At 38.4% G+C, this 15,549-nt stretch overlaps 1 protein-coding gene across 2 annotated transcripts in view; it reads left to right on the top strand.

Moving 5' to 3' along the window:
* The window catches only part of Efhc2 (EF-hand domain containing 2), a 200,662-nt gene that overhangs the window by 159,644 nt on the left and 25,469 nt on the right, over window positions 1-15,549 (top strand). For both annotated transcript variants that reach the window (XM_058582489.1, XM_058582490.1), the window contains exons 12-13: window positions 1,875-2,072; window positions 3,812-3,904. In XM_058582489.1, the coding sequence (XP_058438472.1) occupies window positions 1,875-2,072; window positions 3,812-3,904 (291 nt within the window). The remainder of the gene's footprint in view (window positions 1-1,874; window positions 2,073-3,811; window positions 3,905-15,549) is intronic.

Below are 15,549 nucleotides of genomic sequence, written 5' to 3'. Positions count from 1 at the left end.
AGATTTCCAACCCATGAACTTTGGGGACACACATTCAAACCATAGCATGGATAGTAAAAGGAAGAGAGGGACATTAAAAAAATCAGCTCAAAATTCACTGCCTTTAGGAAGTTTCACCTGAGCTCCACACCACTTCTATTCTATCTTCTTTCCCAACGGAGGACGGGGGATAGAGGAATATACAGAAGCATGGGCTTTGAAGCCAGACAGCGTTTTCATTCTGGATTTTGTGATATGGGGTGGATAACTTAACATTTCAGTGTCTCAATGTTCTCATCTGTAAAATGAGGATGATAATAGTACCTTACCTCTTAGGTCAGATGAGACAATCCATGCTAAAAGTACCTGGCAGCAGATGACCAGGCATATAGCAAGACCACAGTAAATGGTAGAGGTTGTTATTGCTATTACTCATTTCATTCAATTGGCTCTACAATCTTGCAGCTTTGAGATCTCATCTGAATGCTTGGAGTATGGACTGAAAAGTTCAGATGCCAGAGTATCTTTTATAGTGTTTTCCATAGAGTGATCCCCTTGTCAGATTTCCTGATTGATTATCTGACCTGACTCTCTGAAATTGTGGGCTCCCCTTGATTGCATTTGGCCCTCATTTCCCATTAAAAATATAAAACCAAACCAAAAAACTCAAAACCTTGAGAAGTAGATGTAGGTAAAATGCATTTCCTTTGGAAAGAACATTATGGGCTTTCTTAGACTCGATCTAAAGAAATTCTAGGGGAACCTAGAATTTTTTTTTTTTTTTGTACTGGAGATTGAACCCAGGGGTGCTTAACCACTGACCCACAGCCATTGTTACCTTTTTTTGGTATTTAATTTAGAGACAGGGTCTCACTAAGTTGTTTAGGGCCTCACTAAGTTGCTGAGGCTGGATTGAATTTGTAATCAATCCTCTTGCCTCAGCCTCCTGAGCCACTGGGATTACAGGTATGTGCCATTGTACCCAGCTAGAATTCTTAAATGATAGTGATAATGGCCAGAATTATCTAAAAGAACTAAAAGCCATTCTTCTGAAAAACCAATCTATAATAAAATTTTATTTTCTTCCTTTATTTGGGATTTTGGGGAGTTGAATTATTTGGGAGTTTTGAGAGTTGAATTATTTCAAGTAAGAAAGTTTTTCTTATGGAAGCTAATTCATGTAACCACCATAATATTTTTGCATTTTGATCACTTATATAATTCTTCCTAATGTATGCTACATAGTCTATAGCTTCACACAGGACACGCTGAAAATAAAATAGTCTTGTTATGCTTTGGGCCTCCATTGTTAATATGTTGTTGTTATTTATTTTTTATCTCTGCCGAATAATCTTAATGCCATTTGCCTTCTAAAAAGTCAGACAACTGTATCCTTACATAACTCTTTTAACTTTCTTCTTATTTTTAAATTTTTACTTTTTATTACAGAAATGTGCATAATTGCTTTCCCCATTTCCAAAACACAGTTCTGATTTATTGATTTATAAATTTTGTGTCCTGGGAAACCAGAAACCTAAGTCAGTTACTATTTTGTGTAAGGAAGTTTAATAGACATTTTTAAAGTCATGAACTTAGTGACAGGTATTTTGACCATTCAAGGACTTCAACAATTTACTTCTTGGTTGTAGGCTGTTACCTGATAGAAATTTGACTCTGGAAAAATGCCATTTTGCTTATAAACCATAGTACTGATGATTTCTCATTCTAGCATTTGTACCTTCCTGCTGCTCCTAAAGTATAAGAATTAAGTTAAAAGACGTTAATTTTCTGACCTCTACACTGTTGGTAAAAGTTTCATGAAATGAAATTTGGATCCTTTTAATAGAAGGAGAGGTAAAATATTCTTAGATATCATTTTCCTATTTCCTTTACAGAGATTTATTGATGAATGTAACATCTGGGAGGCTTATAGACCAGGAGGTTATCACCATTGCACGCTACTACCGTGTGCCTGAGGACATGAGTACAGATGTGAATATCTTAATTGCACAGGCCCATGAAAAGCTCAAGAAAAATATATATGAGAATTTTGACAGACTCATTTTTAACTGTGTGTATGAAGATCGAGAAAAGTAAGCTTCATTTTATTGATTCTAATAAATCATTTAAGTTTATGTGAACCTGAGTAATGAAGGAATTTATATTCATCCAAAAGGGCAAAAAGAAAATTGATATGTCTCATCATACTCTACCTTTTAGCAAAGCCACCTTAAATACTTAGGGGACAGGGGAGGCCCTATGTCTTTAAAAGAATAGGCTCTCCCATTTTATTTTCATTTGCTTCTAGAAGCTTTCAACTGAAGCATAGTAAATCAAGACATTAGCATGTTTAATTCTAAGATATCTTCTTACATTGTTTTAGTACTAATTGGGATTTATAAATGTGACTTTTATAATACACAGGGCAGAGAATTTATAATTAAACTTTCTACAGAATTTCTTTGAAATTATTCTTCTTGGGGCTGAGGTTGTAGCTCAGTGGTAGAGTGCTTGCCTCGAATGTGTGAGGCACTGGGTTCGATTCTCAGCACCACATGTAAATAAAAAATAAAAGTCCATCAACAACTAAAATGAATAAATAAATAAAGTTTAAAATAAATTATTTCTTCTTAAAAGTAATGATGCTTAGTGCAATCTATTTCTAGTACACTGAACATGTGTGTGTACAGTTTTATTAAACCATTGTTATGTACAAATGGATCCAAACATCTCACTATGTTTTGGATTTCATCTTATCCATAGATCTGATATAGTGGGGAGACGTAAAAATTATTGATTTTATCTAGAGTTAGAAAAATCTTAGTTCTCCCTCTAGCTTCTAGCCCTTTTACTACATACCACTGCCATTTCTCTTCCCTCTGACCCCCTTGTTCATCCCCAGACTTGAAGTCTACACCCAAATGGCCAGCTACATGCCCTAAGTATCTTTGAAGGTACCATAGTTTCTCTAATCTATAATGCATCCTTATTGAAATATTATTTTTCATTAAAGCTTTAAGCTTCCTTGAACCTCCCAGAGGATCTTTGGACTGGTCTTTGCATAATTCTGGCTCTACCTTGAACCATGGTGGTGCCCCTTCCCCAGGGTGAGGAACCTGACCCTCCTTTGCTAAATGAAAACTTCTTGGGAGTATTGGGGTTGCTTAATCAGACAGCATGGGGTTCTTATAGATCTAACAACCTTTGATTGGAGATATCAACATTCTCATTGCAAAGAAAAGAGCCCACTTTCTTTCTTGTTGTTTCTCATTTTGCATGGTGCCTGGGAAAACATCGGCCAAGTGAGACTACTGAAATGACCATTGGGCCTCCTCTAGAGTCGTTTTGACTTGCATTGGACAAAATCAAAGTGAATGTTAAGGCCCCAGCTGGGTTTGGATCCAAAAAAAAGACCAGAAAAATGCCCTCAAGTCATATCATACTTGTGTTGGAGGCTCTAGATGCCTGTCAAATTAGGAGATGTTTTCAGATATCAAAACTGTTTTTGACTAGTGGTCAAGAATGCAGATCGATTACTAAGAGCAACACTCGTGGTTACAGCCTTAATAGGCAGTACTATCACCAACCAAAAATCTGAATCTTGAAGGAGAGGCCTTCATAAGGACAGAATTTGGTGACCTCTAAAATGGAAAAAGTGGGTGAAATGCAATATGACTGTTTTTCCTTACTATGAACTCCAATACAAGTTCTCATACTTACTTTCATGTGCATATATTTAGGACATATCACATTTGTATTTTTTTTCTTATAACATGCAATTTTACCAGAGAGACACAAAGTATATAAAAGTCAATACATTTTTTTAATGCAGAAAACATGTATTACCCACCAAAGACATCCAAAGGCTGTGCAAGTCCTCCAGGTTACCTTTGAGTGATGATCTTCTAGGAAACTTACTATCCAGGTAAGTAAGATATCCCCATGATGGGATTCTTCTGCATATTTTTGTTTTAGAGACAATTTCTGCTTTTACATCTCCCTTTAATTACCCTTAAATTGACCATAACTATTTTGATTATATCATTGAAGAGCCACTTCCATTTAAATACTATAAAAGGAGAAGTTAGTCATGATTTTAAATGTTAGAGAGCCTATTATGAATTATTATCATTTTGACATTATCACACACTTACATATATATATATATATATATATATATATATATATATATATATATATATATATATATATTTCTGAGAAAAAAGTAAATGTACAACTTAACTGATTGAGAGAACATTAGATGTAAAATTTGGGGTAGGTTTTTCGAAGCAGTAGTTCCTGATGACTAAAAACATGTGGTAAAAGGATCTAGGGTTATTAGCATAGGACTTGCTGGAGCACTATATATAAAATATATACATATTATGATGCCATAAAAGGAAAGCATAATGAATTGCTTTCTAAAACACATTGCTTCTGTTGAACATGACTTCTGACTTTCTGGCAGCACCTGTCCCATTCCTCAGATTCTGGTCATCTTTTATGTTTCCTATGGTATTGCTCCAGCTCCTCCACTGACTTAGATGTCTTGATAATTTTGACATTTTTGACTTCATGCTAGGCATTGTAATCATTGCTTTGGATGCATTATTTTATTTATTTTTTGAGAATAACGTAGTGTGGTCAGAACTATTATCCTTCCTGTCTTATACATGAGGATGTTGAGGTTTAGAGAAATAAGGTATTTTGCCTAGTCTTATAGTCTAGAAGAAGCAGCATTGTGACTTGATCCCTGAACCTTTTAAATGCACATGCCTTGATTCTAACAAATTTTCTTTTGTACTAGAGATCAAACCCAGGACCTTGTACATGCTATGTAAGTGCTCTACCCCTGAGCTAAAACCCTAGCCCACTTATATCAATTTTGAATAATTGTCAATAGCCAATATATTAGGATGTCTTTAAGAGTTCTACCTCCTTCCTGCTGCCTATACCCACTGTCTCCTCTTCATTATCATTATCATTACACTTATTCTGATCTACATTTCTTCTTGACTATTTCAGGTCCTCCACCTTGGTCTTTCTTCCACCAGTGTCTAAATTTTTAAATCTACCTTTACAGACTACAACTAAATATCTTCTAAGAGCAAAAATATCATTGTGTCACTCTTCTACTCACAAACCTTTTGTAGTATCTCATTGCTTCCTAAGACCAAAGTCTTTAGTTTTAAACTACTTTTCCTCCTTCTCCATCATGGGACTTAGGGTTTCCAGTTGGAGTGTTGTTCTCAAGCAGGGGTTGGGTGGGATGTCCTTTGTCTGAGACTAAAGGAGAAACCAAAGGAAGAGATAAAAACAAATTCCCATTTGGAGAAGTAGGGTCCAAGCGTCAGGAGGAAAATCAAGAGAAGGGTAAACCCCTTTGGATATGTGTGTGTATATGCGTTAGATTGACCTGGAGTAATTTTCTAGACTATCGGTTCTATTTGTTTTCTTTGTTTGTTAGTTTTAGCTCATTTTCTTTTATTTTCTAGTAGTAGTATGAAGGATAAGTAAGTCATCCTGGTGTAAAAGACCTGAGATGAAGTACATGTGCCTAGGAGTCAGAATTCTCTGTAGTTATCACATTCCCAAAGCACTCCTTCATTTTCCCGATATGCCAGTGAAATTGGGCCATCTAGCATTTTATACATATTTCTCATGTTTTCCTACCTTTTTTGCCTTTTCTCTGGCTATTTCTTTCATAGGAAATAGCTCCCAATTTTCTTCACCTACTGAAAGCCAGCTCTTCCTTCAAGACCCATTTCAAATGCCACCATATCCATGAATCCCTCTCACATTTGCTTGGCTGATGATTGAAGTGATTGTATCCTAAGATTTCTCACAACACTATTTATATTTCTCTTTTTATCCCTTACCTTATAATGAAGAGTTGTGACTTGACTTTTGATCCATTTAGATACAAACACCTGCTTCTAACCCCTTTAATTTACCACCAGTAAACAATCAATGAATTGTCACATCTTGGCAGTTTTACTTCCCTACCTTGTTTTTCATATTCTTTGAATCTACTTACTAGCTATGTGATCTTGAGCAAGAGTTTGGACCTGCTTAAATCTCAGATTCCTTACCTCTAAAAAGAGTGTTATGATTTGGTTCAGAATGTCTCCCAAAAGCTCATGTGTTAAAGACATGGTCTCCAATGTAGTAATGTCCAGAGGTGGGGCTTTTGAGAAGTGACTGGATCATGAGGGCTCTGACCTCACCAGTGGATTAGTCCACTGAGGGATGAATAATTTGAATGGACTATTGGGAGGAGATGGAAACTGAAGACAAGAGGGGCATTTTTGAAGGAAGTAGGTCACTGAGGGTATGCCCTTGGGGACAAGACATCTTGTCCCTGACTTCTTCCCCACCCTTCCTTCCTGACTACAATGAGTTGAGCAGCTTCCCTTTACCACCTCCTTTTACCACAATGTGCTACCTCACCTCAGATCCAAAACAATAGACTGGCCAGCCATGGACTGAAACTGGAAGCCAAAATAAACTTTTTCATCCTTTTAGTTGTTTGTCAGGTATTTTGGTCACAGCAAAAAAAGTTGACTAACACAAACAGACAACAGTATTTACTTCCTACTGATTCAAAGGAGTAATTGAGATAATGTATATAAAGTACCCAACACAGCACCTGATGCTAACTATTGACTAGGGTCTAAGAGAGAAGTTGAAGTCAGGGACCATAGACCACACAGTCTGACTTAGAAATGAACTGGGAGAATCCTGTGTCCTTTATGAAGGAAGTCTTGTTTTTCAATAGTTGGATCTGGATGCTTTTCACACATTAAGCTGTCTTCTAGTCAGGAAGCTGGGATGTTTATTAGATTATCTCTTGATGGGCCTGAGGACGAGTTGTCCTAGAAAGTCCAGTAATGTGGGAGCCTGGCCTCTGGAGGACCTAGAGGTTTCTTAGCCAGTGCTGAGGCCACCAAGTCATCATCCTCCCATTCTCTCAGCAGACTGTTTTGTCTTTGCCTTTACAATTTGACATTAAATGCAAAAAAAAAAAAAAAAGATTCTGCAACTTGCTTTCAAAGTTGTTTCTGTCTCTAAACACATCTGCCTCCCTGCCCAGCTTAGCTTTGAGGAGTTCACCCCTCTCCACTGCTAAGCAGACCATGTTCAGTCTAACTTTGCCTCTAATTGTGCGGTGACCCTTCTCCACACTCAGGGGAAACTTCAGACTAATCAGATTAGAAAATGTCTCATTCCCATTCCCTTCTCCTTCCAATATGCCCTGCCATGATTTGGGTCACATGCTTGGTGTTTTGCATCATCTCCGCAGATTCCTTTCAAAGACTGCCCTAATTCCTAATGGGCCCATCAGCCTGCAGCTTACATTTATATTCTGCATTCTTATTGTTCCCCACAGACTCCACAGAGCTTTACAGAGCCTTGACCAGAGTCTCTTTCTGCACAGCCTCCTCATGGCATGCTAAGCCAGAACCCCCTCTGACGTCTGCAGTCTCCCATGGGAGGCAGGCATGGAGTTTGTTGATTTTGTTCAGTGCACACTCTGCCCAAGGGTAGATTTACCTGCTTTGTGATAAGCCTAGGCAGTTTGTCAAGTGGCACTGTTGCATGGATTCAGATCACAAGATGAAAGACTGTATGACTGAAGAATTGGGTACTTTCTTTCACCCACTGGTTGTTACCCAATTGTTTCTCCTGACCGGGTGTTTTGGTACTAAGATTTCTTGTCTGCTCTGTTCCCATTGTTATTGTAATTCAGCTAGGCCTTTTCCTAATTAGCACAATCCAAGCCAAGATCTGGACCTCAAAATCTTTTCACCTTCAGTTGCTCCAGTCCCTATCAGTTTGTATGGAGAGAGCTAGTATGAGGTCACCTTACTCACTACACAAATTCATTTTACTAATGCACAGAACATCAGACTTAAATGTTCTTTGTAGCAGTGCCTATTACCCATTAATAATAGGAGTGACACTTTGCCTTGACTTAGTGCTAAGGACCTAAGAATATTTTGTACATTCTTGAGCATATTAAAAGGTATATTTTAATTGATGGTAGCCATTATTCTTCATTTGATAAATGCAAACATGGAGGTCTAAGGAGAGTCTCTCACTGCAAGAACATGCTTAAGTCCAAAGTGAGTCTCAAATGGAATTAGAACAAAAACTCCCTAAGATGCCCTCAATCTTTGTTTCTATCTCAGCTCCTAGGGGTAGGGACTATGTCTCATTCATCTTTGCAGCCTCACAGACTTATCCTGTGCTGATATATTGTTCATGGAGGAGAAAACCGTGGGCTTGGGATCCACCAGACCTAACTCTGAAGTCTAGTTCTGCTGCTTCTGGTTATGTGGTCTTGGTGTATTTCCTCAACCCCTCTGAGCCTTAATTTGAATGTAAATGCTCCTCACTACTAATAGGCAAGAAATTCTGACTCTCAAACCATAAAAGATGAAGAGAGTTCTGAGGTTATTCCATCCTGAGTTTCTTGTGGGACTGGAGTGTAAATAGGTGGCTTCCTCCCCTAATTGAGACCTTCTGAATCTAGACTTGGAATAACTAGAAATTCAAGTGCAACTCTTTCCCCATCAGCTCTGCCCCAAGCCAGTCTTTTATAGCTGGCTTTGGGTTCCATGGAATGCCTTAGAACTGGCCTCCCAAGAGAGTTGGTGCCTCATCCAGAAAGATCTATTAAAATGGAAAAAGTTAACAGGGCTTTAAAATCATCTCATTATGTTCTCCCCAGCCCTGCCCCCGACCGGTTTGGACGCATATGTAATTTCACCCAACAATACCTAGCAATGAGGCTGAAGAACAGCATTGAGCCATGTGGCTGCTGATGTTTCAGACTGATATACTGATAAAGTTTTCAGAGAAGAGTGCTTGCTTTCTCAGTCTCTCTCTCTCTCTTCACTATGCCCCCTTTCTTTCTTCTTCTTTGTGTCACACATGCATACCAAATTTGTAGTTCTTTTACATAATCCCAAACTCTGTGGACCAACAGAGCATAGTATGCACAGTCCATACTTGGCAGCTGTAACCCACCTTGCCAAAGAGCTCTGTGTTGAATCCACAATTGGAATTTAGAGGCCTTTCTATTTAGAGATAACCAGTTACTCATTGGCAGCTTGAGCAATGCTATTTTGCCAGCCCAAACTTTTTGTGACCAGTCAATGCAGTGGCCCAGAACTCTAGTTTTTTTTTTTTTTTTCAAGTTTTCTGGCCTGGAAGAATTTTACAAGGTGTCTCAGGATGCACCTCCAGGTTTTCTGGTAATGACCTGAAACCAAACATAACTAAGTGAGTCAAATATGGATTTTCTCTGTCTTTTCACCTTTCCAACCCATTCCCCTAAAGTGATGAGATAGCCTTTGCAAAAGAGAGGAAGCAGATTCCTCTTCAGTAAAATATAGCCTCCACTAAACCTTTTTTTCTTAACCTCTGTAGAAGGTAGAAATAAAGCAGCTCAGCGTTATTCCCTGTGGCAAGGAGATGGATGGCTTCTGCAGTTTTCAAGTCATTCATCATTTTTGGAAGGGGGAGCATGAACATCAGTCAAATGTCCCATTAGACTCACTTCTAAGAACTCCCACCTAGCAAAGCATCAGGGAGCATGTTTGGGGGCCATTATTATTTAGAGAGGAACCAGAGAAATTGCCTTCCCTCCCCCTTCTTGCACAAACATGTCTCATGGTTTGTGTAGTGAAGGTAATGGTAGATTGCTGAAGTTTCAAAGGGAAAGAAGAATTTATGGAGGCTTTAGGAAAACACTTTAGCACTGTGAACTGGGACTTGAAAGTAAGGAGGCTGACTTTTTAACAAGCATAGAAACACTTAAAAGCCAGAATTAGCATTGCCCTTTAGGGCAGTCACCCTGGAAGGCTCTGCACTGATTCCAACAATGTTGCCATAGAAAGTTCTTCTTTGGAATTGCCTTCAAAGACTTTTAAAATGAATTTCTTCCAGAGTAGCAAATCTCTGTTATTTGACTGTCGATCAGAGTTTTAGCAAGACCCAAATGTTCTTTGGAGAGGAATAAAGTAGGGAACTCAGGTGGAGAATCTGGATCATATTTTTTAGTGAAAGCCCAACATGACAATGAAATAAGGTAATATATTTTCTATACAATTCACAGGCTTTTCCAAACTATTTTGAAAGGATGGCTGGGATTTGGCAAATGATGTATTTAGTCATGGGCCAAAGGGAGGCCTCCATGATGAGTACAGGGGTAATAACCTTCGAGGCTAACTATAGGCATTGAGTAGCCTACTTGTCCTCATTTACCTGATGTTCAAACCTTTCTCCATCTCTGAATTGTTTCTCCTGACTTCTTTTCCAACCTGCTCTGTTTTTAGAACAGGAGATCTACCTTGTATCCTAGGGCTCTCTCATAACTTCATGTTACAGGTATAGTGTGTATCAAAGTATAGAATAGCAAATGATGGCAGGAAAAACCTCACCATATCAGTGGTCCATGGAAGAAGCTAAATGCAGAATCTGAGAGCAGGGAGGAAGACTCAGAGACTAATTCCAAGTGAGCGAACTCCCAACTAGTAGCACTCCTTTCTTTCCAAGATGGATGTTTCCATGTTTACTACCTAGAAAATCATGTTTTAGGATCTGTCACCTGCTTTTAACACCCCTTACATTTTAAATTTAAACATAATAAAATAATCCAATCATTCTGATAAGCTTATTCCATCAATGGCATTCTCTGGCCATATCAATGGCTGCCTTTAACCCTTCTAGCTGCTTTTGCAGGCATTTAGGATGTGCATAATAATTTTTTTTATTTATCATTTATAGATACTATCTCCTAACTACCTGTTGTGATGATTGAGAATTTAGCGTAATCTTGGTTTTCATTACTACTTGTTCTTTCTGTATGCTCTCAGGATCTGCTCTTTATCTCTGATGTTCTGGAAGTTCATGATAGGGACTTTAATATTTGGAGACAGAGGCTTGCTAAGTTGCCCAGGCTGGCCTTTTATTTGTTATCCTCCTGCCTCAGCCTTCAAGTGTTCATATGTGAATTCAGTGTGGTTACCACTTTGTGGGCTCTTCTACTTTGCAGGCTCTCCCCTTTGTTTCTGAGAATTTTTTTTATTAGTTATTTAATAATTTCCTCTGTTCCATTTTCGTTTTTATCTTATGAGAACTCCTATTATTAAGATTTCAGATCTCCCACATTTGGACATTTTCTGTCTCAAATTTTCTCATTTTCATTAGATGTATTTATCAGAGGATTTCCTCCACTTTGTGTTCCAAACCATCTAATTGCATCATTCTACCACTCTCATATTTTTTAATTCCAAGCACATGTTTTTAGGCCACATATTTCCTTTTTTGTAGTCCTCTGTTCTCTTTTCAGGGGAATAATATATCCTTTTAGCTCACATCTTACCCTCTGCTCCCTGAACTGTCTGTTTCTCTTGTTCTCCTGTTCTCCCCCCATCCCACCCCCCATTACTGTTTTGACTTCTGTCCTTAATGTTGGACACTTTGGTTGGGCAGGGGAGTCTTGTTGATTGGTGGGTTTCATTGCACAATCAATCAGTTTCTGAAGCTCCTTCTTCATTGGGGAATCCCCAGAAGCTGAAATCTGGAGATTTCTCTGTAAATATTTATGGTATTGAGAGAAGAATCCTGTATTTTCCTTTCCCTAGTAGAAAGGAGGATGGGATCAGAGAAGGTAGGAGAGTTTAAACATGGCCACTGATGTTCTGGAAAGAGGAAAGGGGAAGGAAGGGGGCTGAGTGCTCTCAAATTCAGGTTCTTCTCTGTCTCCATTATGCCATCTCTCCATGACTGCAATCTCTGTAGAATTAGTCAAATAGAGCTATCCTTTACTTCCTAAAGGGAGAAACACACTGTGGAAGAAGATACTTGGGGGTCCCTCCACTCTTGCTTTAATTCGAGTTTCCAACAGTCCTTGTTTTCAATGCCACACTTTATCCCTGCCTTTATTGGCACCTGAATGTTGCACTTAGGAGTCTCTTGGGAAATTTGCAGGCCACATGGATTGGTCTCTCAATGATACTTTCCCTTTCATCCCCTGCCAGATAGACACTTTGAGCTCAGTTTCCTTTTTCCTCTGCTCTACCAAGTCAGTTACCAATCTTCGATTTGCTTTTCACCTTAAAAAATTGTTTTAAGTGGTACTAGGGATTGAACCCAGGGGCACTCTGCTACTGACTTACATTCCCAGCCTTTTTGGCTTTTTAAAAATATTTTGAGACAGAGGCTTGCTAAGTTGCCCAGGTTGGCCTTGAATTTGTTATCCTCCTGCCTCAGCCTTCAAATAGCTGGGATCATAGGCATGTACCACTGCACCCAGCTCATCTTGCAAAAATTTTTGAAATCTCTTTTCCACTTTTATCTGTTCCAGCTATCTTCATCATTGTGTTTCTTCCTTTTTATCCCCACTTTTATTCCTTTACAGGTGAAAAGTAGTATTTGGTGGAAAAGGGAGAAAAATGCTTGCGATCAATCCATTATGGTTTACTGCAAGTCTGTCCACTTCCCAAAAGCACAGAATTTTTTCAAGAAGCATCCCTTTTATTGAAATATTCTTTGTTCTTTTCTCTCCTTTGCCCCTTGGGGAAATTCCCACATACATCAAGGTCTTCTAAGACAAAACTGAAAAGAAAAACTTGGAGCATTTTACCACATTAGCTAACTCTTTCTTTAAGCCTAGCTCTGGGATTTGGGTAAGATGACATCTTTCATTTCTTGTCAAAAAAAATTTATACATAATTTGTGAGCTACATACAGTTTTTATTTATGGCTTTTGATCCTTCTCAAGTGTAATCTGATTCAGAAATATCCTTTCCAAATGGGCAAATGGTTAGACATATTGAGTCTGACACATTATGAGCTAGACAGGGAAAAGGGCTGGGTAAATATGAACAAATATCAGTGAGTGGTAAAAAATAATAGAAATAATAGGACTTTCTGTGGTGACTTCCAGAAGTTTTCTGTGAGTTCCAACACTGTCACCCAGGACAAGTGCAAATTCAGACAGAGACTCAGATAAGAGGGACTCCAGGAAGATCTTCCTAAGGAATTATAATTTTATTTTTGGTACCAGGGATTGAACTCAGGGGTGCTTAACCATTGAGCCACATCCCAGCCCTTTTTTGTATTTTAGAGACAGGGTTTTGCTGAGTTGCTCAGGACCTTGCTAAGTTGCTAAGGCTGGCTTTGAACTCATGATTCTACTGTCTCAGCCTCCCAAGCCACTGGGATTACAGGCATGCACCACCACACTTGGCTAGGAATTGTAATTTGAATTGAGAGTTCAGACAAAGGGACCAGAAGACACAACTGCTTTACATTTCTAGGAGCAATCTTGGCATGTTCAGGGAACCAGAAGAAGGCCAGTAGACCTAGAACATTGTAACAAGAAGAGAGTTTTCAGGTGAGAACATGTGATCAGAGAAGTCTGCAGAAGCCAGATTAAGTTGAGTTTGTAAACCCTGATGAGAGTTCAGCTTGTGTTCTAAGTATATTGGGAAGTCATTGGAGGACTTCAAGCAAGAAAGTGATCGAGCAAATCTATGTTACAGAAAGATCACTCTGGTGAAGGATAGTCTATTGCAATATAGATAGAAATAGCAAGACCAAGATGGTAAACTGTTGCTAAAATCCTGGTGAGAGATGATAGTGGCTTGGGATTTGGGAGAAGTGAAAGAGATGGAAAGAAGTAGATAGATCTGTACTATGCTTATGGTAGTAGAACCCACAGAACTGCTTATTGGATTGTATATGAGGAGTAAAGTCTGATGTGATCCTATTTCTAGTTGGTAGTCTTTTGAGTGGTTTCCCAATTACTGAAATAGTACACTTCCAAACTCTAGGATTGTGTAAGTGCCTTGTGTAACTCATGTGGGAATTTACTGACAATTAAATTCTGTACAATACAAACAGATAGAAACAGTTATTTCATTGATGATCTCACCCAGTATCCCAGTTTTGTGCCTTTAAATAGCATCTATATAGCTAATGACTTCCACACTTAAATCTTGAAATGGACCTCTTCCTTGAACTTCAGACTCATAGCCCAAATTGCTCACTTCCCATCAAAGTGTAACATAGCCCAAACTGAACTTGGGGTCTTGATTCTCAATGTTTACATCCTGCAGTCTTTCTCATCTCAGTTAAGGCAGTTCTATCTTTTCAGTTGCTCAAGCAAAAGCCTTGAAGTCATCTTGAATTTTTCCTTTCTTACATACTATAGGAATTCCACATTCTAAATACATTCGGAGTTTGTCACTTTCCATTGCCACCACCCTCAGTCTAAGCTACCATTACTCCTTGTGTGGATTACTGCAAGAGACTGCTAGCTGTCCTTCCACTTCCACCTTGACCGCTATATTCTACTCTTAGTATTTCAGTTAATGTCCTCTTTTATAAATGTCTTAGGTCCTATCTTGGTCTGTTCAGGCTGCTACAGCAGAATACCATAAACTGGGTAGCTTAGAAAAAAATATATATATATATATATATTTTTTTTACAGTACAGGAGGCTGGGAAGTCCAAGATCAAGGAGCTCTTACATTAAGTATCTAGAGAAGGACCACTTCCCAGCTTATAGATGGCTCCTTCTTGCTATGTTTTCACATGGCAAAAAGTGCAAAGGAACTCGCAGTGGTCTCTTCTGTAAGGACACTAACCTCATTCATGAGGTCTCTGTTCTCATGATCTGAACACCTCTCCCCAAATGCCATCTCCTAATATCATCACATTGGTGATTATATTTCAGCATGAGTTTCCAGGGGACATGGTCTTTCAGAACATTGAAGGTCCCCTAACTATTCTGTACAATATGGTCCAGTGGCTCTTAGTTTTCCTCAGAATAAAAGTCAAAGGCTCTATATGATCTCCTTCTCTGACTTCAGCTTCTACTCAGAGTGTTAGCAAATGCTTTCTTTAAGGCTCCCTGCTAAAGGAAAGCTTCTCAGAAGATATCTTTAATTGAATGAGTTTTAGTTCTTCCCCCCAAATATACACAAATGAAAGAAATAATGGTCCTACATTTTGGCTACAAATATTTCCATAACCAGAGCATGTCCTTTAAGGAGTTGAAATGATGAGTAAGACAAAATTTAAAGGGTAAAGAGTGGTAGGGGGTGGCAAATTGGAGCTGTATCCCAGAAGCCTTGGCCAAGAAATGTACAGAAAAGAATTACAGAATTCCTGTTCCCCTCCTCAGATCACTCTGTTTATCCCACTTTGTTTAGTTTGATGAGTCTATGTTATATTAGACTATAACATTAATTTGTTGGTGCTGATTTTTATTAGTTTATAAATGTGAGCTATTATTTTCTTACCATGTTTTGAAGATCAAAGAAAAATCTGACTTATTATGAGTATTATTTTAAAGGCAGGTGCCTGGAACAGAGTGCTTAAAAGAATATCTTAGTGATGTTTGTCATTTACTTCCAAAAATGGTATTACATGATTAATAGATAACTGGCTTTTAAAACTGACATGATTTTTTTCAAGTTTAGGATCAGTGGTATTGAGGTATTGTACTAAGAAGTATTTAGACAATGTTTAGGTCATTATAGCAATTGAATT

Source organism: Marmota monax, unplaced genomic scaffold, assembly GCF_021218885.2.
Source record: "Marmota monax isolate L192 unplaced genomic scaffold, Marmota_monax_Labrador192_F-V1.1 WCK01_AAM20220418_F8-fsc00182, whole genome shotgun sequence".
NCBI lineage: Eukaryota > Metazoa > Chordata > Mammalia > Rodentia > Sciuridae > Marmota > Marmota monax.
The sequence above is the reverse complement of the archived record's forward strand: the minus strand, read 5'-3'. Positions and strand labels throughout refer to the sequence as shown.